The following is a 24,730-nucleotide window of genomic DNA, read 5'->3' as shown; positions in this document are numbered from 1 at the left end:
TGTTCCCTTGTGCATAGTGTAGCACTTCAGTTCAAAAGGTGGACCCTGTGTGCTTCATATACTCGTAGAATACTTGACTTTTATATGGAAATGGAAGTTTCCAGACTGTAAAACTAGTTTCAGACTGCCTATGGGTATCCTGGCACCTAGGTAATTGCTATTCCATCTACGAATCGGTGTGATGATGGTACTTCTGAAGAGGTTTGCCTAGAGACTTTTGAAGGGAGAGATCAGTCCAGAAGCACTCCTTGAGTGTCTTTCTGCTTGCGTTGTTTCTCAGTACAAGTTAACTTTGTTTTCTGAATTTGAGCAGTTCTATGAGGACCATTATAAAGTAAGGCCAGGTTGGACAAGGCTTTGAGCCTCCTGGTCTATTGGAAGGTGTCCCTGCCCACGGCAGGGGGGGTGGAACCAGGTGATCTTCCAACCCAAACTATTCTGTGATTCTGTGAACCCCATTTTTCTTTTTATCCTGATGAGTATGACTTTAAATCCATAGGGTAAGATGACTAGAAGGCAAGTAACTTCTTAAGAGCTGTTAAACCTTTGGGGTGTCTTTTCCTTTTGTGTGTTAAAGGGGAAAATCAGACTGCGATCTCTGTGGGATCCTTTCCTGCATCAAATTTTTTGGTTGATGTACTGGCACTAGAACTGAGAGGAAAGGGTAAATAAAATATGCTTCACTGGATATAGAAAGAGGCTGTTGTAGTAGAAATAATGGTATGCCAGCAGGTAGTGCTAACTTTTGCTGTGTTAAATGTCCTTTTATAGATAGTGTGTGGTCATAAAGTTCTTCTTGTTTGCAGACCTGTTTTTTTCTTTGATTCATTTTGTGCACAGGAACTGTCTGCTTCTCTGGAAATGTATGATCAAGGTTCTGAAGCAGGTGACTCTGAGAAGGTATTTCAAGAGTTCTTTAAATGGAAGAATATTAAAACAGAGAAATTAATTTGTGTCAGAAATGATACAGACACAGCTCTGCGAATTCTTGCTGACTGGTTCAGTGGTGTCTTAAAGGTAAGAATGTACAGTCAATTTTTCCTGTTGGTGAAAAATACGAAGTATGACACTAATGGAGGTATTAACAGGGACAGCTACCTGCGGCAGGGAAATTGTGCCATGAACAGCAGCTCTAAATGGAAGTGCCTTAATACAGAGGGAAAGGGAATATGTTGAGGAATGGAGTATTAATTTACCTTTATTCTTAGTGTACCTTCTTGGTGAGCCAGAGTTTAGGCTTGCTTATGAAAGAGCATCTTCTGTATCAAGATCAGGTTTTCTATGCAAGTATAACTTTTGTAGGGGTGTGTTCTATCTGTTCATTGTGTGACTGAAATGCTTTAATTAGTCCTTTCAGGTGGCCTTTGGATAGAAAAACTTAAGGTTTTAAAAGATTAATAAGCTCATAAATGCTGCTGGAAGAGGTGATGTAGTGCAAAGCAGAAGCCAGTCTGACTTGGCATGATCTAGGTACAGGTTGCAGAAAAATATATAATAGATCTATTTTTCCTTGTTGAAATGCAGAGTGTGGAGAATTTATGCACATAAACTGTCCACTTCTATTTGCATGTCCTGCAGTATTTTCTGGAATACCATTCTGGTGCTCTGTGTCTCTCCGAGTTGTAGGAGATTTGGAACATTAAAGTTGGAACTGCATTCTGTTTGTCTTAACAGGAGATGGAAGGTGGAAGTGGGTTACCATCCATTGAGTTCTCATTGTAAAGAAAGTGCAAAGCAGGGAGGTAGCTTCATGGCTTTCCTGCCTCTGTGCTTAATATCTATGTTCTTGCTCAGTTTAGGACTCGTGACACTGAAAAAAAGAAATCTTTCCTCAGCCAAAAGCCAGGATTGGGCTAAGCTTTGATATTTTGACTTTGTTTGGCAGGGGGGTTGGACTAAATTATCTGAGAGGTCCCTTCCAACTGTAACAAGTCTGTGACTCTGTGGGAAGACTGTAAGCTGCTCTTTCTCTCTCTGTTCCTGCAGGCCCAGCTTACTTCATCTCCTTGTGCTTCTCGTGCAAATGTTGTCAGTTTATGTCAGCATAACCTTCCTGCCCATGTGAATTGTACATAATCCACCAGGGTCATGCCCTTTCATACTGAACAGGTTTTCTGCCCTTGCATGTCATTGTACTCAGAGCATTTACTGTGGTCAGATGCTGTTACTAATGACACTGTTCCTTAATCTGATGATAAATGCAGTTCAGCAGCAGTAGCAGCAGCATCAGCTGGTGCATGTCATGTGCAGTCGAACATAAACATCTGCAAGTAATTATATTTTTTAATAATCATGTCAGTTATTAGAGTGGGCAAACAAACCTGCAGGTGGGTTTCTGTGATTGCTGGATGCAATTCAGAGTGCTGTTCTGCATGTATGAAAGTGACTAAACTTTGTTAGTGTAGTAATGACCTTCCCATTCAGATTCCAAATCTGAACTCTGGAAACAGTTCAGAGACACAGGAAGCACACAGACTTTTAACATGAGTTAGTAAAGCCCTTGTAGGTAGAACAAGGAACAATTTTTTTTTATCTGTCTTAATCACATCAGCTTTTGACATGCAATTATGCTGTTGCAATGTAATTTCTACCTCCTTTTTAATAAAAGTGTGAGCAGTTGTGTAAAGGAGACATTTCTTTGAAGTGTTTCCCTTTATTTTTAAACAGACTAACTCCTTTTCCTCTCTTCCTGAATCTGTATTAATCTTGTGTAGCATTGATTGGAATCTATAATAGGAAATGGGTCAGTTGCAGACAAGGGAATTTTCAGAGACTGGATGGCTCATTTCCAGTAGCTCTGGGCTTTGGGGAGCACCATCCTGTTTGAACTGGCAGTGTTAACATTTTTATTTGAAGTTCCTTTAAGGTTAAGGTAGCAAAATATTGTTACAGTCTTTAGTGATAGGTAAATGAGCAAAGTGGGTTTGGAGTTCACAGATTCCTGTCATGACTCTGTATCTTGCATGGTAACTACAGGAGCATATTTTCATTTTAGTTCTGTTTGCCAGTGAAGTGTCTTTCCTTGTGCAGATAGGAGTAACAAAACTGCTGAAAAGAACATTTGACGTAATTATAAGCTGATCTTACTGTTTTTTCTCTGACACCTCCTGTGTCATATCTTGAAGCTTAAGTTATTTCTGACTTCTGTGAAAATGGTTAGGGTTTCCTGGTGAAATCTTAAACCTTATTTCACACTTGATAAACTGTGAAATAGATTGCAGGATGTTTCTTTATCTCAGGTAGTACTATATGGGAATGGAAACTGCACTTGAGAGTGAAACTGCCGTATTGTGCATCTTGTGTATCACTGTGTGAGCGGCACACATGTTGACTTTTGCCATGAAACTCAGTAAGAGAAGATTAGGATTCTTCTACTGTTTCATTTTGGCAAAAATCAAAATGAGATTAGAAAATAAAACCCAGTCAAGGCAAGAATCAACTTTCTTCTTGCCTGATGAATCTTAACTGTGTTAGTTCTAGAAATGGTTGTATCACTCAAGTGTGAGGCCGTTAAAGGTGAGATCTGACAAATCCTGATTAGATTTCCAGTAGCACTAACTTTGTATTTCTTGCTTGGTTTTCCTATATGGTTGCTAAGGCCTTACTTCCAATTGCAAGGCTGATTGTTTCCCCCCTTCCTTCCCCCCCCCTCCCCCCCCCCCCCCCCGAAGTGTTTTGACCTGACGTCAGAAGCATCTTCAGAGCTAGACGAAGTGGTTGGCAAGGCAGATGAAATTCTGAAAAAGGTTGAGTTGGCTATTTGTGAAGAACTGGATGCTGACTTAAATGTAAGTAAGTTCTGATCATGTCTACTGTGATGACTTCTATGTATTTTATGCATCTTTAATTTCAGCTTAAAGCTTTTCTTAATATATCAGATGAGTTTATTTGCTGCAAGCCATAATATTTTTTTTTGTGGAAATGTGATAGAAGTCACTCAGATTGCTCCCCAGAGAGAAGAGAATGTGTTTTCCAAGCAAGGGCAGAGGACATCTTTGGGTTACAGGAGCTTAGCTGTACATATGACTGGCTTAACTAAGAAATACTGGGAAAACTGGTTCCTCCCTCTCTGTGTGCAGAGAAGCTCTCTTTGAGCTGTACTGAGTCTTGGTGCTTGTTGAAAATACAGGAAAGTAAGTTTCTGTTTAAAATCAGAGAGATTGCCTCTGAGTGGATGTGTATGGATACATATACTTTTTCCAGTCTTAAGTTTTCCATCACTTTAATTTTGCACAGGACAGTTGTTCTTGCCTTACTGATGTTTTTCTATGCTTCTGTTTAGCCTTTCCTCCAGTTATTTACCTTTTCTGATAAGCATTTCCTCCATTCTGTTTCACTGACTCTTGGAGACACTTGCATTGTTTCTGCAATGAAAGTCCCCGCTGTGCCAGAGAATGGTCATGTCAGCAAGAGTTGAACTTACCCTTTGATGAAGCATCATATTAACAACAAACCAGTAGCTTAGTCTGCTTGTGACTGCTCTCTGGTAGAACCAATGACTGTCACTCAGAAGAAGAGTTGCATGTTTTACTGTATCGTATCTAATTAACCACTAAAAAATTAAACAAATGCTTTCATAGCATGTGGAATATGAAACTGGTCTTCTGCATGGAAGTGTCAATCAGTTGTATTCTATTGAAACTACTGGATGAATTCTTCCACTTGCGAACTTCCCTTTAAGAAGAGAAAAATGTGATAAATGATTTTTTTTTTAAAATTTCCCATTAATAGTAGGATTTCTCAGTAAAGGTTTTGCAACTCAAACATCGGTGTGTATAAACAAAGAACAATTCTTAATCTTTAATCTCCCTCTAATTCAATCCTAGGAGCGTGATGAAGCAGAGAAGAGAATAATTATAAGTGCTTACAGTGAAGTTATGCATAAAGTTCGTCAGGAGCAAAGTATGATCTCTGTCATACAGAACAGATACTTGGCCAGTGTTGAGGTGAATTTATGCCTTCGTTATTTCTTATTTATAGTAGTAACCCTTTCTGATATAACTTCTTTTTGATACAAGGAAATTCTAGGAGTATATTGGTAAGGAGAGATTGGTTGGGTTAAAGCTTGATAATTGCAGCTGTGTATTACCTTAGCCAGTTGTTAATTTCAGTTAAACACAAAGATGCTTTTTAAAAAAAGCAGCAGAAGCTGGAATCTCTGGATTCAGTGTGGATTGGTGAGTGCGTAACTTAAGGAATTGAGCTTTAAATAGAATATTGTTTTTTCAGAAATCTGTTAATGTAATTACAATGAAACACAATAAAACCTCTTTTCTGTGGAGAAATATTGTGAAAAGCTGGATTCAAATAGGCTTCAAGCAGTTTCTCTAATGAATTGGACTAAAGCATAGTAAAATAAAATGCTTGAACACTTTCCCATCTATTTTTTTTCCCTCCTAGTTCAAAAACCAGGCAGAGGAATGGATGAATAAAAGACCCAATATCAACAGCTTACTGTCAATTAAGAAAAATGTGAAAGCCTTAAAGGCCCAGTTAAGATGGAAGCTGGTTGAAAAGAACAACTTCGAGGAAGTATGAAACTTACAGTGTTATCATCTGTTTTCAGATTGGTTTAGAAACTTTAATTTTGTCTATTCCAACTAAGTGTAACTTTTAAGAACACTTTATATTTTCTGACCCCAATTTTGCTATTAACTGTGGAAGTTTCACAGGTCCCTGAGATGAAGCCCAAATGGCTAAAAAAGAAATAAAATGCATTCAGTACATGGCCATTTTTCTCTTTCATTCTCCAATCATGGCACTGTGCTTTTAACAAAGTCCCTCTGGTGACAGTTGTTGCCCACAGCATGAGGAGGTTTGTTCAGATCTTTTTGTGTTGATTGGGAATTAATTTAAAATTTTGCTTGTTAATAATGTGTGTACCTCCTCTTTGGTGACAGAAGTCAAAGTCTGTTCTAGTTTTCAGGGTTCCCCACTACCCCTCAGGGAAGTCCAAAGAATGTAAATATTACTCCAGCTTCAGTGCTGTTTGATTGCACCTTGATTATTCTGGTGATACTTAAGGAGAAAAAGAACCTGTCTGTGTCTCTCTATAAGCATTGTAAAGGGGCAATAAGCTTCCAAGGGGGATTTAAAATAAGGCACACTACAGAATGGATAGGAAAAGGATTCTTGAATAGTGAGCTGACATCAGGAAAATGCCTGCTTACGGGAGGAAAAAATGAATGAATGTTGTAACTTGACATTCCTGGTAGATGGTGTTGCTGTTGTGATTGTATGTGGTCAGTTGCTTAAAAAAATAAGCTCTTTGACTTAGGAAACAAGTAAGCAAAAGGGTAGAACATTTGGTCTTTCAAATAAAGGGAACACCTTTCTCAATGATTGGATTTTAAGAGATTCTCTCTTGTTTCCAGGAAGTAGGTTGAGCAAATACGCATTTGACAATGCGTTCCACTCCAGAAATGTGATGTGGAAGCTGTCTTTTAATCCTGATATAGGAGGCTGCTCTTGTATAATAGCAAAATGAAACTAACTTTGTTATTCCTAATGCAGTCTGATGATTACAGTGAGTGTGAAATGACACGAATAAAAGAGGAAATTGCTGAACTTCGAAATAGGGTTCTTCAGGAAATAGCCAAGGAACAAGAAGAATATGTAAGTATTGAATTACTGAGGCAACTAAAAGCTATATGAGACACACCTGCATGTGTTGGTTTAACATGTGATTTTTTATAGTGTTGAATGTTAAGATGGCCCTTTTTTGGTGAGACCTATGGTAGAAAGCATGGAGGCTGATAAGTTTTATCTCTATTTAAATATAATTTTTTTTCAGGCCTTCTCCCCTTTCTTTCCTCCATAATGGGTTAAGCTGAGAAAAAAGTGTGAGCAGTAGTTCCCAGTCCAGAAGAGCAGCAGATTAATGTGTAAGCTCAGTTGCTGAAGAAGGGAACTGTTTCCTTATGACTAGGTTGAAAAAGTGAAGGAGACCAATTTTACTCTAAGTCCTCTATATGGAGGGAAGAATCATAAACCATTGCCTTGTGAGCAAGTAGAAGGGCACCATAATCTGTGGTCGCAGTATACTTACCTCTGCAGATATAATGTTTATGTGTAATAGTTACCTTGCAGCATTACAGCTGTGTGGGATCTGGCGATGCATGAGATGCTGGCCTGGTTTGTGTTACTACTTTATTTCTGTCTTCCTCCACTTACCTGTAGGGAAGTTGTTTTCCTTTGTTTAGGCCTGCTAAGACCTCCTGTAGGAAAGAGGACACATTTTCTGTGATAGTGCATGAGCTGTTTGGGGCCTTAATAGTATCCATCCTCAGAGATTTAAAAAATCTGATATCTTGGTGTTGCTGAAGGAGGTATAGTCATGGTCAATGTACATTTGAATGTGCTGGGTATACATGGCAGATGTCAGTGTATATATACATATATATTTATATATGTCAGAAACTAGTGACCAGGAGCTGTGGCCTTGTTTCCTTCATTTAGGAGAAGCTTACATGTTTGGTACAGAAATGGTTCCCTGAGTTACCACTTCTTTATCCAGAAGCAGGAATTCTAAACTATATGGTAAGCAGAAATTGTTTGAATGCACTGTCAGTGACTGTTTTGGGCATAATCAAGGCTCTGCATAGTCTCTGTCCATTTGTGGGACAAATACCCTGAGCATTGTTTGTTGTAGTCTTCCTCCTTCTCCTTGTCTTCTGGGAGATGTTCAAGGAATGTATTTCATTAGCTGCCTCATCATGGTCAATCTTTTGGTAATAGATCTTGTAACTTGTTAATGTATCCCAGCTGTTTTGTTAATTTGATTGAGGAAGAGGAGAGGTAGATGAAGCCTCTGAATCTTACCAGCTGTTACCTTGAATATCTATGTGTGCATGTGCTTCAGAACTCTAGTGGACTCCTGACATGCAGCCTGGAGCGAGATCTTTTGGATGCTGAGCCCATGAAGGCACTGAGCAAAAAGCGACCGTTAGTGTGTTCAGAAATTTGGGGCCAGAAGGTTCTTTTAAAGGTAATGTTGGCATGGGCTTTCAGTTGGTGCTGTAGGTGAGGCCTTGTCTTATTAACATGATGATTCTGAATGAACTCTGCTGTTCCTGTCATGTTCTTTTATTTAACAGCCCTTAGAATCATAGAATCAACTAGGCTGGAAACGACCTTTAAGATCATCAAGTTCAATTGTTAGCCCAGTATGGTCAAGACTACAACTAAACCATATCACTGAGGTCCTCATCTACATGGCCTTGTCTGCCTTTTCTGATGGTGTATTTTCATGCTGGGACATGTAGAACATGAACTGTTTTTTCTTCTGGATTACTTCCATATTGCTTACTGATTCTTTCCCCACTTGCCTTCTTTTCAGGACTGCTGTAGTGTCCCCTCTACTGTCTTTCCAGTATCTGGACCTTTTATCCTCTTCATTACTTCTGTCCCTTTTGGCAGATGCTGGTTTGTCTTTCTGATGATTTCACTGAGAAATTTCAGTCACTGCTACTTTTCATTTGCTCTACCTTTTTGCTAGTGTGCTAGCAATTGGGAAACCAGGGGATGCAAGAGGCATAATTGTAAATATTCTTCATTTTGACTTATTTAAATCTTAAAGACATGATCCCTGTTTTGTGGGTACAGAATTTCTAAGAAATTAACAAGAAAATACAGGAATAGCTTGTGACAGTCAGAATTGAGTTTTGTGTCAAGTAGAAGAGGAAGTTATTTGATGGCACCTAACAACATGCATGTCTTTAACTAAAAAAGGGATAAATGTAATAATGTCATGGGCATTAAAAGTAACAGTTTGGTATCTTCTTTTGCTTTTAAGGGCTACTCTGTAGATGTAAGCTCGGAAGCCAAAGTCATAGAAAATGTTGCCAAGTATCACAGAGCTTGGAATCAACAGAAAGAAAAATCTGGATTATTACAACTGTTATTCCTTCTTTCCAGCAAGGCAAGATTCAAATCAGTGATCTTGATTTCTGATTTAAGCTGGAAGACTTGCAGTTGAACCTTAAAACTTTATTGTTTGGGCATGGAATCAGAAAAGTATTTCCTTTCTGAGTATAGATAAACTGTTTACTTTGTAAACATAATGAATTGATTTACCACACATCTAGTGGACGTGAAACTTCCCAATATACCTGATAATTTGAAGCAATTTATTTTTCTTTTTCTTTTTTGTTGTTAAAGTCTGATCCTTTGATGTATTTAATGGTCCCGTATTACCCAGGAGCAAGTCTGGGAGCTGTACAGGCTGATACACCTTTAACTTTAGAAGTAAGTATAACTGCTTAAGCTATCAGTGTTTTATTTTGTATGTTTTTGAACTGATCTCTTCTTGCTGTGCTTTATCTTATGATACTGATGATGTTTTACTAGGGCATTTTTTGGTAGCTGAAAGTTGTACAGGATAGCTTGACTGGCATTCTTAGCATCTGGTCAGGCAGTAATTTATAACTTTCTCAAAGAGATTTTGCTTGGATATGCTTTTTTGTTTTATTTAACTGACTGCCTTAGCTGTGTTACTAGTACATTTTACAAGTACCAAAATTGAACAGGCTCCCTACAGCACCAAGCTTGTCAGAGTTCAAGGAGCATCTGGATGACAGTCGTAGTCATTGTGTTAGGTGGTCCTGTGAGGAGCAGGAAGTTGGGCTTGGTGATACTTGTGGGTCCCTTCCAACTTGAGATAATTTGTGATTCTGTGTTCAGGGGCAGGCATTTCTATATGGAAGCTTTAGAGGACTCCTGTGTGTGTAAATCATCCCCCTGCCTTCATTCCCCTTCCTTTCCTTTACCTCCTCCCTACACAGCCTTTAGGTAGTTTGATAGTCATCACTTCTCAAGGAAGCAGTAGCTAGAAGCCAGTACAGTCTTTTTGCTAGTTCTGTTTGCTGACTTGAACCTACTTGCAAAGATCCAAGTTGCATAGTTTTTTTTAGTGGTGTCATGTTTGCACCCTGCTTGGCTCTGCAAGTCATAATAGTCTTACAGGGAATTAATCCATACTTCATAAGATGGAATTGGAATGAACTCTGTGTACAAACCTTTTTTTTAAAAAAAGAAAAGTTTAATTCTGGATAGAAACTTACTTATTACTGTACTTTGTTTTTTTCTATCTAACTATCTCTCTCTCTTTGCAATAAACACTCAAATCATTAGGAGTCATTAAAAGTGATGAAAGGAGTGGCCAAAGGTCTACAGACATTGCATGGAGCTAATATAGTACATGGATCTCTGAATGGAAATAATGTTTTTGCTGTGGATCGAAAACAAGGAATTGTTGGAGACTTTGATTTCACAAAATCAGAGGTAAAAAAAAATCCTTTAGTGACTTTTAATCAGAATTATGTATAAAACCAGATAACTGTGTCTGCAATTTGAAAAATTTCTTGATAAACTTTGTGCTTTGCAGTGAGAGTCCTGTTTCATAATCTTAATAAGGTTGTGCAGTTGGACTCTTGTTGAAATTTTTTGTAAACACAATCTAATCTTGGAGGGGGAAAAAGAATTACTGAGTGGGCACTGGTTAAATAAAACAGTGGAATAAAAAGAAGTTGCAGTAGCTGTTTGTTGCTGTCTTGTTTATTTAATCATAATCGTTATTACCAGAGGTGAGAGTAAGAACTCTTCTCTTGAGAAGGGCTAGTCAAGCTCAAGTGAAATGTTTGCTTTTGTGTTTGGTAGGTAATGAGGTTCTAGTGTGTGTTTTAATCTGTTGCAGTATTTAGTAATGAACAGGATTTTACATATTGCCTACGTGTACCTGTATTTATATGTACTTGTGGTTTAGTCCTCAGTTTCTGTAGTAAAGAGTTTCGTAGCAGTTCTTAGGGAAAATCTAATATTCTCTAAGAATACAAGCTGTTTTCTTACTATTCATTGTGTTTACATAACAAAGTCTCCAAGAATGGTATCTGTTCTGTAGTCACCTTTTGACTTTCTAAACTGGAGTTGGTTGAGCTAAGACATTTTTCTGCTGGGGTATGCTTCATGCTTATTTAATTCTTTAAATGGTAATATATAATATACTTATTATGTTAATATGACATATTATTATAAATAACAGTTTCATTGAGAACCCTTATCTCTGCTTTGGAGATGTATTATCTGTTAAACCCATGAAGTGTCAAATGTTTGGACAGGAGGGTGTGCTTCCTGTGGAAATGAATTTCAGTTTTCAACATGCTAAAGAGAGGTGCTTAAAAATTATTTGACAGCTGAGTTTTCTGCAAGGTCATACTCAGTACAGATGGTGTCACTGTGAATATTGCAGGAGCTGAGGAAGACTCCCTCTCTTTACTCTTCCCTGCAGGAATGGGCTGTGCTGAAAAGAGCAGTTCAAGTGTGATAGAACAAGGACCTATGGTTCACAACCTGGATCCAGTTTGTCCCTTCTCTATAGGGATGTCAGTATTGCTTAGTGCTGGTACTTCCTGCATGATCACAAATGCAGGAGTGGAGCTGGTAGCTGATGTGTCACAAGTACTCTTGGCAATCTGAGACTAGTCTTCTCCAGTCTGGTTGCAGCTGGTGCTGCTGCTGTCACAGAGGGGATAGAAACTCAGTGTCTAGCTTTTTATTTTAACAGTAGATAGTTCTAAAATGTGCTAAAAACCAGGAGGAAGGAAGCAGTTAGTCTCAGGTAAAGACCAGAAGGCCAGAGAAGAAAAAGTAGGAAAGCTGGCAGAATTGAACTTCAGAACTGAATGCTTTTTAATACTCATTGGTGGTTTTTTCCTCATTTAAGAAGTTTTCTAATTTGTGTTCCTTACCACCTTATGAGCTTTAATAGTTCTAGTACGGAGTAAAATCTGCCATGCCTGTTCTATTACAGATTTATAGATACTATAAATTGACATTATCTTTATGTACCGCTTTTTATCAGTTCAGTCTGGGTTAGCATAGAACTATGGTAAAGTTATCTGACACATGAAAAAGGAGAGGGTTATACATCTTCAATGTGCTGTCAGTCTTGCTTGAAATTACAGCTACAGTTATTTTCCCCATAGGAACAGCGTGCTGCTGCAAACACTATGATTGTCAGTACCTTGAGCTTAATTTCTCCTGAACTGAAAATGGGACAGCCAGCTTCTCCAGCCTCTGACATGTATGCTTATGGTTGCCTTCTGTTCTGGGTATGTGATAGCTTTTGGGAGTTTCTAGTAATATTGTGAAACCATAGTGGGCTTATAAAGAACAGTAAATGTTGTCTCCAACTTCAGCTTGGAACTATTTTGGCGAAATAAGCATTCAAGTTTTCAACTGAGTAGTAAGTGTGGAATGAATGGGAGTTATGATAATGGGCAGAAGAAGTGTGTTTTCTGTAAATATAAATGTAATTTATATAGCAGTATAAATAAGAACCAAAATTATGGTTTTGTACCTTATGCTGTGGATTGCTAGTTCTTACTGCGCTTCCTGTCTATTCCTTGTGAGCCTTTTCTTTTTTTTTGTGACCTTGCTCCTGAGGAATTACCCAAATCAAAAGAGACAGAAGATGAAGGTAAGGATGGGCTGCTGTATGTTTTGTTGCTAGCAACAGTGCTTAGATAGCTGCTTTGTTTCTTAGTGCATGTTATGCCAGGGAGGAGAAAGCAATCTACTTTCCTGTGTTAGCTGGCATGTGGAACAGTATCTCCTCCATATCTTTTTGTCTTCTGGTGCTGTATTGCTACCTCCCCAACTCAGGGTGTCAGTACCATCTGTTCTGAATAGGAAAACTTCCAGTCTCCTGGACTTGAAAAGCCGTAAGTTGCCCAGCAAGTGCTGATGTTCCCAGGCAGTGATTTTTGCATGAGCACTTGATATGTTGGAACTGGCTCACTGAGTGAGTTGGAGCTCCAGGTAGATAGGGGTCTTCCTGGGAAACATTGGCAGTTCCATTAGCTCCACAGTGATGGCTTTAGTAATCCCTTCTGTGTCCTAGCATCTTAAAAACACTTCCTGACAGAGGTGTAAACTGCAAGTTGGTAGGCAGGCACTGTCATATACCTGAGCCAACAAGACAAAGCTGGTTCATATAAAAGTCACTCTTCATTGTTTTATTCCTGATTTACAAAGCAGTTGCTTATAATTGAGTATTTTTGTACTGAAATGAATAAACTAAAATGTAGCTTAATATCATAGATATTTATAATTTATTTATGTGGTATGGTTTAGTTGGACAATTTCAGTACTATTCAGATTTTCATCTGGTCAAAAAAAAGGTTTTTACAAGTAGAAGTGAATAATAAAAAGAAAAACCAAAATTTTACAAATGTCTGGTTCTTTTTGAAGAGAATATCTGGGGTGCTGCACAATTGTCATTCTTTTGAAACCTCATCCAAGTTTGCCAGCTGAACTTCAATTAGTCCACATGTAACTAATTTTCAGCTCAGACTTGTCATTGTATTGATTATTTGATGGAAGGTTCTAGCTCAAGTGTTAGTATTAGTTAGTATTAGTTAGTTCAGCAGTTGCCAGTGTCATGTTGGGTGTCTGAAATTGTATTCTCATTAAACAGAAGTGCTGCTTCTAAAATGGAGATGGTGGTTTTCAGAGTTCTCTGCTGATCTGTGTCACAAGATCCCAGCACTGACCAAATATGTGCTTCCTTTTGCTGCCTTTGTAATTGTTCAGAATAGAGGAATTTTCAGCTTAACCTGGAGGCAGGGTTTTGAAAAGTGCTGTACTCTGGCATGGTTCTTAGCAATAGTAAAGACTGGGGAAATCTTGCTTTGTTGATAGGTACAGGGTTCACATTTGTCTGTTGGAGTGCACTTACCCCATAGCATTTCTTAAAGAGGATTATATAATTAATCCAACTTGAGCATGGACTTTTGAGTCATGCATTTAAAAGTCTATTTCTTTTGAGCTCTAAAAGTTTCTTCTGAAACAAATTTGTTTTCCACTTGTTTCTGTGTAAGGCAAACTTAATATCCTTTCATGTTTTACCCTACTGTGAAATTAGGAAAAAAGCCTTTTCCTGCCATTTCCCCATAACAGTACATTGTCACTTGAAACCTGGAATCTCCTTGAGTGATATTTGATTTTGTTAAATTACCTGGGAGAAAAATCCCACTGGTATTAAGCTGTATGTATCTTTTCATTTACAGCTCTGCATTCAAAACCAGGAGTTTGGGGTAAAAGAAGATGGAACACCTGAGGTGGAAGTGGTTGTCATGGTATGTTAATTGTTAGATAAGGAAGATTAGGCTGCTCTTGTTCAGAGGTGGTTAATCGATAATTTTTAAAACATCAAACATTTCATTGTAAGTGCTGGGTTGAGCAAATGTTGTTAATGGACTGTCTGGATAATTCTAAATAGCATGCAAAAATAAAAAGGTGTTTGGGAAGATAGAAAACCCCAGAGTTTTCTCAATACTGGGCTCTGAACTCAGGAGGAGCAACTTCTTCACAGATAACTATTAAATGAATGACACCAAGTTACAGACTTGGGGAATAAGTGATTATGAGTCAGTCTCAAATGAGGTATTTCAGTTAGGAACCTGTCTTTTCTGAAGTTAGGGAAGTTGTCTTTGTTCACCTGCCTTTGTCATAATGGTTGTGCAATGCTTGAGCATTAATAAACCAGCCACATTTCACTTTAGATCACATAAATGCAATTGTGAAAGTGTATTATCCCAATTCTTAGTTTGGTTTTGGTTTTGTGTTGTTGGGGTTTTTGTTTGTTTTTTTTTTTTTTCCTGTGAAACAAACTTTCCTGTGCCCCTGAAACAAATGCACAGGTGTAAGCGGACTCTGCATGATAACGAATTTGTGTTGGTTCATTCATTCCTCTACTCTCAACTGTTGTTTTCTGTCTACTGTATGCTAGCTGCTGTTGTCACCTTGAACACTATTTTCAGTCCCTTTTTTGAAGGTTATCCTTGCCCACTGTCTCATTTAGTCCTCAAGAATGAGGAGAGCTTGTGTGCCTTCATGCTTCCCAACTTGGGTCTCCAACTTTGAAGTAGATTCTTCACTTGCCTATCTCATGGATGTTAAGCAGATAATTTAATGGCTTTCCCTCTGTGTGTCTTAGTTACCTAAGCGCTCATTTCTCCTTGGGTTTATTTTCTTGTGTAACTCTCTTTCCCATAAGTTTTCAGCCTTCTGGCCAGGAGTTAAAACCTTTCTTCTTGCCTGCTTTCAACCTCTTCTGTCTTTGCTACAAATGATTCCTTTTCCTCTTCATAAAAAGTTGGAATAACAAAAGACATGCCACCATATCTAGTTTAAAGACATTTACTGGGAGATTTATGGACCTCTTCCAGATCATTAGCTTCCTAGACTAGTTTCCACTTCATACTTTTTGCTGTACTTCTGCTGTCTAGTTATTGACCACTTTGTTTTTTTTCTTTATCTCCCATCTCCTTTGAGAAGATTGCCCTTGGGGTTTTTTTCCTTTAATCTGTATGGACTGCTTCTCATATCATACTTACTCTGATCTTACTTTAAATGGGCGCTGCTTTATCTAGATTTGAGAAGGCCATGAAACTCCTTAAATTAAGCTTTATTCTTTTACTAGGTAACCTGCAAGCAGGTGACTGTTCAGCTTTTAAGTGAAGCCTTAAGTTATGGTTAGAATTTTCTAAGGAACATAGAGAAGAGTTAGAGGTTAATCCCATGTTTTCCAGAAAAGTAGAAAAATACTTTAAATGGAAAAGTAGAAAACAAAACAGTGGAGTTGCTGTTGATCAGATAAGTTTGAGTTGTGTCAAGGGAAAAGGAAACCCAAATAATAAATCCTCCTTTATTGCTTATACTTCTGTATTAATTACTTGCCTGCTTTGCAGGGATAACTATTGAAGCATGGGGCTAAATTACTCTATTTGTGTTCATTATAAGCATAATGTATCCTGCTTAACTGTATTTTGGGTAAGAAACTGCGATGATACAGGGCTGGACTAACACAACTTGTAGGGGTTCCAGTGTCCAGGCAGGGTAGCTTGTGTATTACTACGTAATACAGTACTGTAAATATGTTGTTTTATTAGATTACTCTTATCCTCTACAGTATGTGTTGTAATAACTTCTTTTCAGCAGTGTTATCCAGAGATGAAAACATTACTGATAAAGCACAGGACTGTCTACCAAATCCCTCTGCAAAATTATTTCCAATGTGACACTGCCGTGGAAAATAAAACACATTTTGAGCAGGGAGGTGATCCTCTGAATAGTGTTTTTTATTGCTCATTATAGTTGGTTGGTTTCTCGTTAGAAATTAAATGAATCTCATGAAGCACATAATACTGTAGGAAAGAGGATCCAGTACTTTGTCATTCACCATTAGGGTTAACTAGGGGGTTTTAAATGTATTCCACAAAATTTGTACAGAATTGTCTGTTCAGTGCATCAATCTGGATAATGCACAGTAATCATTAGATACTGAAACCCCTAACTTTCTCTCAAGCATAAGGAAAACTTAATTATTCAAGGAAGTTGAAAAGATGTGTTGGGATGTTAAAACTAGGAGTTGGTTAACTTCCATTTCCATGAAATTTCTGCTATGATAATGTTCTACAAATAAGGTCTGAAATATGCAAATCAAAGCTTAAATGGCCAGTTTCAGGGTATTGTGCTTCTGTGTTCTCCTGTAGTAGGTATCTTTTGAAGTTCAAAGAGCTACTTTATCCCAAGGACAATTAATGAATTTAGCCATAATTGTTCTTTGCAGAGATTAATTAATTTTACAGCTTTTAATAAGAGCAAGTTACTTTGACTTTTTTCCCCTGATGAAAAGAAGCAGCATTTGATTTTGACCTTGTCAGGTGATACAATCATAATCAATATATCATTGTTGGCAGTTTTTAAGGATTCATTCTGGCGCATGTATTTGCATGTACACCAACCACCAAAGTCTACTGGAAAGCAATCTGCTGCCTGCTGTGCACAGGAACACACATGAGAGTCTTACTAAGAAATGTGATACTAGTAAATATCTTTCAGCTGTTTCTTGAGAAATGCTTTAGACCCCTGGCTGTTAATCCTTGTCCCACTTCTTGGGGAAAATCTATTTTGCTTTTAAGTGCTTTATCTATAATCAGCTTATTCAGACTTAATCTCCATGCCCATCTGCAGGCTCTTGACAGGCTGGTAATTTCCCTTCCATATCAGTCTCCTGCCCAGAGGAACAGCACAATTGCAACTAGTAAAATTTTTGTCGTTTCCAGCAAATGTAAAATTACCATAGGAAAATAACAGTAAGCTTGGAGAAAGGGATGTTAATGTAAGGTAACTGTTAAGACAGCAGAGTTTAGAGATAAGATCTTGTAGCTGCTTGTGCAGCTGTGCCAAGCTTCAGTGTTCGGTGTTTTTCAGCATCCAGTTTTGTGTATTTAGGGGAAAAAAATAAAGTAAATGAAGAGCAAACACAATGAAATGGAATAAACAGTATGAAATGTTGTCTGGCAGCAGTGTTCCTTGTGGAATCTCATTTTGGTTTCCTTTGTGAGAGAAAATGCCATGAAGGGGATATTTGTTGCTGACAGGCATTTGATAGTATCGTGAAAGGCAAAGATTTTTCAAGCTTTCCACATGCCCAGACTTTTCTTCAGTTTAAATTTTGTAGAGGAAGGGTATAGCCATGGTTTACTCCTGTATTTCATCACACATGTTTGGGTCTTCTTAACTAGAGATTTTTTTTTTTTCAAGCATTTAAAATATTTTATAAGTATTTACCAATCCTTATGCCTGTAAGATCAACAGTTTTGAAACCTTACCTTTTTACCCAGACTTAACATTATTTGGGAAGTGGCTAATTCTCCAGAGTCACTGATAATTAACGGAAGAGTTGGAAATAGTCAGCATGTTTCTTCAAGTTTTTGACTACTTGGGTACATTCGTTTGCATCACAGTGAATCTTCCATCTGGGTGAAACTTGGATAGATGAGAGGTGTACATGCATCTTGTGCTTTATTGACCCTGGTCAGAAGTGTTACTGGTTTGGAGACTGTGGACAGGAAAGCTTTCTTATGGGAAGCTTCTGTACCCAGGAGTTTGGTAATCTAAATCTCTAGAGCAGCATTGGAGATTGTCTTTCTTGTAGTCCCCTTGTCCAAATCCAGAGTGCACTCTTCTTTCCTCAGCAGCTGATGTTTATGTATATGTGTAGCAGCTGTGTTATGTTTTGTGTATGGAGTCAAGCACTGTTAATGTGCTAAGCATGCAGGCACATAATCCCTTCTGATAAATCCAGAGAGCCTTTATGTTAGTGATGGGTTAATAGCAAAATAGCTACTGTTGACTTAGAGCCCATTACTTTAGTTCACATAGTTTAGTTTACTTCCCCCTGCTGTGCGCTTGTAGAGAGAGAAAGCAATATGACAAAAGTTAAAAAATTAAGTTGTAGAAGGCAAGTGGTACCTGTTTTGTTCCTTCTCAGTTGCAAGACAAACTTCAGTATTTTTCTAATGTATATTGTTTCAGTCCATCGGTATTTTAAAACAGTAACTCATGCTCTTCCATGAAATCTTTTGGCACCAGGCTGACAGACCTGGTGCTGAACACTTGCTTTTTTTTTGTTGTTATTTAGTTAACACTATGAATGTCAAGTGTTGCTGACCATTTGGAATGGACATTTTGTGCGGGCTTTTGGCCCCAAGAACTAAAAAGATGTGTTCATCAAATAATTGGTTGTTATTTGTAATCAAGTTTGATTTGCTTACTGATTGCATCCTTCTCTCTGTTTGTAGGATGATAAGGTTAAATCTCTGCTCCTGAATTTGTTCTGCTGTAACAGACTGACAGCTGAACAGGTGCTGAGGAATGATTGCTTCCTTGTAGTTGATGAGATTCCGGTTTCACCACAAGCACATGAAGAGCATGAACCACATGAAGAACATGGTTCTGAGAAGACACATTAAAAAAAAAAGCATTGATTAACTGAGGAGAATGGAGCAAACCCTACTGAATAGATGAGGATCTTTTCCATCAGGTGTTTGATTGAGACTTCTGGCTTTGTTTAGTTTTGAAATCATTGTCTTCATCTGTAATCTGAAAAGACAAAAGGCTTGGTGGATGCAGTCATGTTTTGTGATTACACAATCTTCACTGTATTTTCTTTAAGTGTGTTTTATTCTAAATAAGTGTTCAGGAGTATAAGTATGGTGTTATTGATTGTATTCTTAATATTCAGCCTTTTTCTTTGTTAGGTTAGGCTTTAAGTTTACAGAGAATAGTCTTGTTAGATGCCAGAGGTCTTTAAGATGAAGCTTTAGTGACTCTTCCTGCTGTGATTCCAGATAACCTGTTCCTCTTAAACGTGCTCTAGAGAACTATCTGTTTGTTGCAAGTTTTTTTAGTACTGCATGGACAAGTTGTTCCTGCAGCAACTGCCATCAATATTTAAGGAAAAAAAAAAGTACTGCTCTGACAACTGGTAGAGGAAATGGTGAGCAGCCTGCCTCTTTTTGATCTTTCTGTATTTGAAAAATGCAGCTGACTTTCTAGAGAGCAGGCATCATTCCAGTTGTTCCTTTGCAATGCTGCTGCCAACCAAAATACTATACGCATACCTTTGCAAGAACTACTGCTTATTTGCTCTACATAATTGGGTGTATATGTTATCTGTACTTAAATGTTGTTTGCAATAGCTGTAAAGGTGTGATTGTCATGAGGGTGTTTGTTTGCCTGCAACACTTTGCTGTTAATGTTACCATTGGAATAGTTTTGTCATCTCTTTATTTTTACAGGAAATTGTTTCTTATCTTTGTGAAGGTTTTAATTTCTTCTCAGAAACAAGCAGGTCAAAACTTGCAGAGTTGCTGTAGCAGTCTTCTTAGCCTCTGGGTGTTGCTCTTGGACAACACTATTTGCAGACATAGTATTTTGCAGAGGAATGTTTGAAGCTGCATTTTGTCAGCTGAAGACTGCAAAAATGCAGTATGTAATGAGCAGGAAGCAGCACCAGGGGAATTGAGGAGCCCTCAGGTATGATAATACAAACCACTGTGGATAGAAGATAACACCTTGCCGAGTCCATCTCTGATATTAGACTAGGTTTTCTACCCTTAAGTCAGTTAGGTTTTTTATATGTGATAGCATGTGAGATACTTAATCTTTTTTTCATTAAATTATAATGATTTTTTAATTTCTGTAATAACCAATGCTAGCATAACCTTTGTTAAAAGTATTCTTTTATGTAGAATTTCTGGTTAGCATGATAAATATTTTCATTACAGAAATCACAGAAGAGTAGTACCTTGGATTTTGTCAATGAAAAGAAACAGTTTAGCAGTTTTGTGATGCTTTCTAGCTAACTGATTGCAGTCTTTCACTGTTAATAAAAGGCTAGCTTTGGTTTTAATGAATGTTAAACACCGAGTAGAGGTTAGAAGACTAACATGATGGTTTGTGTTGTGCTGTGTCATATGTATTGGAATAAATTTTCACCCAGTTTTCCTGCAACCTAAAGTGTACTTCTTAAATCCCCAAATTGGTAACATTCTTGGTTTTCTGAAACCAGAAGTCTGTGTGCTTGATTTTAAAAAAACTGCCGTCTCTTCAGCCTTAAGGAATACAATTTTACATGTGGAACCCAGCAATGAGACTTTTGAAAACTTTTGGTACATATGAGTGTCAGGGTACAAGACAGCTTTTCCATTTGAATTAAATGTTGATTGCAGTCTTAGTGTAACCAGTTCTGTTTGTACTTTGACCTTTTCTATGGTAGCTCTGGCTTTGTTTTTGTTTGCTGCTTGCCAGAGGCCTTAAGAAAATAGGTTGGTTCAGAGTCGTGTTGCAGAGTTATCAGCCAAAGCTGAATTCTAAGTCCTCTATGCATTGCTGCAGCTTCTCTTTCTAACTAGCTTCTTGAGAGGTTTTCTTCTGTTCCAAATCCTCACTGGTTATAAGGTTTCTCTGTTACCACCACAGGCTGCTCTTGAGAGTATTACTGGCATATGAAAATCTGTGAAACGCAAGTTCTTAATAGTGTTGCCTTATGTACCCTGTGGTGGGTTAAGTTGCTGCCTGCTCTTTTGCCTTGCCCTGCCAAGGCAGGAGAAGAGCAGACACAGGGGCAAGACTTGAAGGAGAGTATAAGAGTTATGTACCCAGTAGATGGTCTTTTGAGTGTGTTGAGGTTCAGTGGAAGGATTTTAAGTAGTAATTAGCACACTTCAAATTTTTATGCTGTGTTTGCATCAACTGCGATAAATTGCAAGCTGTGGAAGTCCTACAAGCTGAAACACTGAACAAATATGTGAGAAGCCATATGCAGTGTAAGTCACATACAGTGCAAATGTGTATAGCCACTGCAACTCGGAGGATTTCTTTTGTTGCATGTATCTCACATTCACTTTACAAGTTTGACTGTCTGCCTCAGGAGAAAAACCAGGGGAATAACCAGGAGGATTCCTTTGGAGCCAATAGATTGAAGATGCATTGGTCATTATAGTCATTGAATGGCTTGGGTTGGAAGGCACCTTAAAGCTCATCCAGTTCCAATCCCCTGTCACGGGTTGGGACACCTTCCACTAGAGCAGGTTGCTCCAAGCCCTGTCCAACCTGGCCTTGAACACTGCCAGGGATGGGGCAGCCACAGCTTCTCTGGGCACCCTGTGCCAGCGCCTCAGCACCCTCACAGTAAAGAATTTTCTCCTTACAGTCCAGCTACTGTGATGAAAGCTGAGTGCATACTCCAAAGTAAAGCCTGCTGACCTCAGTATCAGGAGGTGCAGGTGGAGGCTGCTGGAATTAGAAGTGGTTTTATTTGAAACACATTTCCACCCCTCTGCTCCCCCTCCACACAAAGGACTTAGTTTTAAGTTGAAGTCTCCTATTGGGGAATTCAGATCTGTTCCATAGCAACTTTTCTTTTGTGTCCTAACTTAAGATAAATGTCAGAATGATGATTCCACAAAAACAATGCAAACCTCTTTTGAAGGCTGGTTGTTGGCCGTGTTCGTGTGTTGCAAGTGTGCAGTTGTACTCATTGATCTACCTGTAAATTTTTATCCTCTGTCCTTGCCAACAGGAGATGGAGCTGTTGTTCATTTGTTCTTCCCGATGTCACCTTTCTCCTATAAAGTTATTTTCCTTTTTTATTTTTTTAACCTAGTTGGAACCTTTTGTTTGTCTGGTTTAACTCTCTCCATTGACTCAGATTGGCTGCTGTGGCTACTTGTTTTCTCTGCACATTTGTGTCAATTTTTTTTAAATGGTTAATTCTTCCATATTGAATTTTGTAGCATCTGGGTACACTTCAAGTTATAATATAATGATTTGGGTTGGAAAGAACCTTTGAAAGTCATCTAGTCCAGCTCTTCTGCAATGAGCCGAGCTATCTTCAGGTAGACATGGGGCAACCTGTTCCAGTGTGTCACCATCCTCATTATAAAAAGATGTCTTTACATCTAGTTTCCATTTCACTACTTAATCCCTTACATTATCTCTACAAACACTGGTACTGTAGAATGATTTGGTGCTGATGTTCTCTTGGAGATGACACTTACTTCGCGTTCCTGTTTTCACTAATGTGACTGCTAGTGTGTATGAACGAACTGAGGCAGATCATTTGGGTATGCTGTAGTGATTTGTTATGGAGCAGCCTTTTTTCCTCTGACTTAATAATAGACTTCCAGCCGTGTCTGGATGTGTGCTGCATCTTGTCTCACTATTTTATTAGGGAAGCAGTTAGTCATTAAAGATAGGATCAAACCCCTCACTCTTACTTAATCTGCTCCCACTGCTGGAGACAAAAATGGTGTGGGGAAACTGGGGAGATAACTGGATACCAGTGACTTAGTTTTTGAACACTACTTTTTAGTTGCTGAGTATTTCTGTTTCAGTGAAAATCTCTCTAAAAAAGGACAGGTTTTGATAGGAAGCTTAAGTGTGCTCTGTAACTTGTTCTTAGTACCCATACACAATTTCAAAGCACAGGTAGCAGTATTATTTCCTGTTGGTTCTGATTCCACAAGAAGTTACTACTTTAGTCCATTGCAAGACTACAGTGGTAGGAAGCAACCTGTTAGTGCTGTTAGATGGACCAAAATGCTGAACTTGGTTTACTAAAAACATAAACGTTTTCTAGTCTGAGCATACTGATAGACCAACATTTTGTGCTAGTCTTAATACTAGGCCTCATGGCATTTATAAAGTTAATCTTTTGACATTTTCATTTGCTTTTCGGCTCAGCATCACGATTCATATTTTATCTTTTAGAAGTCCCATTTGTGACTGTCATTTAATTGATGGTAACTACAAATTACAGTAGCTGCAAAGCAATAAATAAAAGAAATGCAAGTATCGTAATTTGGAACGTGATAATCTTAGTAGCTTGAGTCATGAATTTTATCATCTTCTGCAGTTAATATCATTTTATGATTCATAAGCCTATTAGTTTCTCTTTTTAGTGTGTCACCAGATAAATAGCTCAATATAAGGTGGCAGAATTGTCCTGTATTAGTGCAGTCATAGCAGAGAATGATTTTTGACTGTTCCTACATATATGTAGTAAATCTGTCCCTCTGACCTCTTCAATCTGCAAAACAACTTCCCATCTTCAGTGGAGCACTTGCTGATTAAGTCATTCAGATTATCCAATGACCTCAACCTAAAATCTGTACTTTGTTAAAATTGTTTTGCAGTGCATTTATTCATTTGCTGAAGGTGGGCTACACCATAGATCAGTGCACAGGCACTTACAGAATGATCCTGGGCTGGCTTAAGGAGGAGTCATTTGGCATTTGCTTAATGTTAAGTCAGTGCTACTAAAGGAGTACTGTCAGGCCACTGAATGGTTGATGTCTCAAATTAGAGCATAGGAGGTTCCACGTTAACATCAGGAAGAACTTCTTTACTGTGAGAGTGACAGAGCACTGGAACAGGTTGCCCAGAGGGGTTGTGGAGTCTCCTACGTTGGAGATATTCAAGGCCTGCCTGGACAAGTTCCTGTGTGATGTACTCTAGGTTACCCTGCTCTTGCAGGGGGGTTGAACTAGATGATCTTTTGAGGTCCCTTCCAACTCTTGGGATTCTGTGATTAGAGAGATGTAATATACTTATTACTGCCTGTGGGTTCACTTTCAGGTTAAAATGCTGAAGTGGTGTGATTTGGTTTGGAATGTCTCCTCTTTTTAGGTGCTGTGCCAGCAACAGTACCTGCCACTTGGCAACTTCATTTTGAAATTTGAAAATCTCTGCAGGAATGATCAACCTTTAGATAGATGGGTAGGTAGAAATACAGTACTAAATCAGAACTTACATTATTCAGGAGAATGAATTTGCTCGAGTAATGTTTATTGCTTTTTCAGGAACCAGTAACTCACTTTCATTTGTGTAAGTTGCTGAGCAAGATTGGGTCACTTATAATGAATATGCAGAATCACCTCTTTTGACCATACACTTATTATCCTAGTAATCTCAAAACCAGGTTAAATTAGTTTTAGCAAGTTGAATACCAGGCAACTTCAGAGTAAATCAATTGGAGAAGACAGGATTTTTGAGACTTAAATCTACAGTGATCTTGATGCTACTATCCATTTTTTCAGTAAAATACCCTTTTTCTTGGCCAGGATACTTTTTGCAACTTGGACTTCATACTTCAAGGAAGAATAAAAACTTCATCAGGGAAGAATATGAGAAAGTCAAAGGTCTAGAAACCCGGTTCAATGAGCTAGAAAAGGAAAAGATTTGGGTAAAGAGAGGGTGGATTTTAAGTCTTCAACGAGGTAAAAGCTTAGAACAGAGATGAGCAAAATGGAGTTATTACTACTTCTGCCCTTTGGGGATTAATGGGTTGATTTTTAAGGCACAGAAAGTTAAGGGTAAA

At 38.2% G+C, this 24,730-nt stretch overlaps 1 protein-coding gene across 1 annotated transcript in view; it reads left to right on the top strand.

Annotated features, from left to right (window-relative positions):
- The window catches only part of STK31 (serine/threonine kinase 31), a 33,505-nt gene extending 14,636 nt beyond the window's left edge, over positions 1–18,869 (top strand). The window contains 13 exon segments of the mRNA XM_034060656.1: positions 841–1,017; positions 3,672–3,788; positions 4,827–4,946; positions 5,401–5,532; positions 6,514–6,615; positions 7,459–7,539; positions 7,862–7,987; positions 8,795–8,920; positions 9,160–9,246; positions 10,132–10,281; positions 11,982–12,107; positions 14,067–14,135; positions 18,648–18,869. Of these exon segments, the coding sequence (XP_033916547.1) occupies positions 841–1,017; positions 3,672–3,788; positions 4,827–4,946; positions 5,401–5,532; positions 6,514–6,615; positions 7,459–7,539; positions 7,862–7,987; positions 8,795–8,920; positions 9,160–9,246; positions 10,132–10,281; positions 11,982–12,107; positions 14,067–14,135; positions 18,648–18,869 (1,635 nt within the window).
- Positions 18,870–24,730: the final 5,861 nt, after the last annotated feature.

Source organism: Melopsittacus undulatus, chromosome 1 (genome assembly GCF_012275295.1).
Source record: "Melopsittacus undulatus isolate bMelUnd1 chromosome 1, bMelUnd1.mat.Z, whole genome shotgun sequence".
In the NCBI taxonomy this organism is placed as follows: Eukaryota; Metazoa; Chordata; class Aves; order Psittaciformes; family Psittaculidae; genus Melopsittacus; species Melopsittacus undulatus.
Note: the sequence above shows the minus strand (reverse complement) of the source record. Positions and strands in the feature narration are given on the sequence as shown.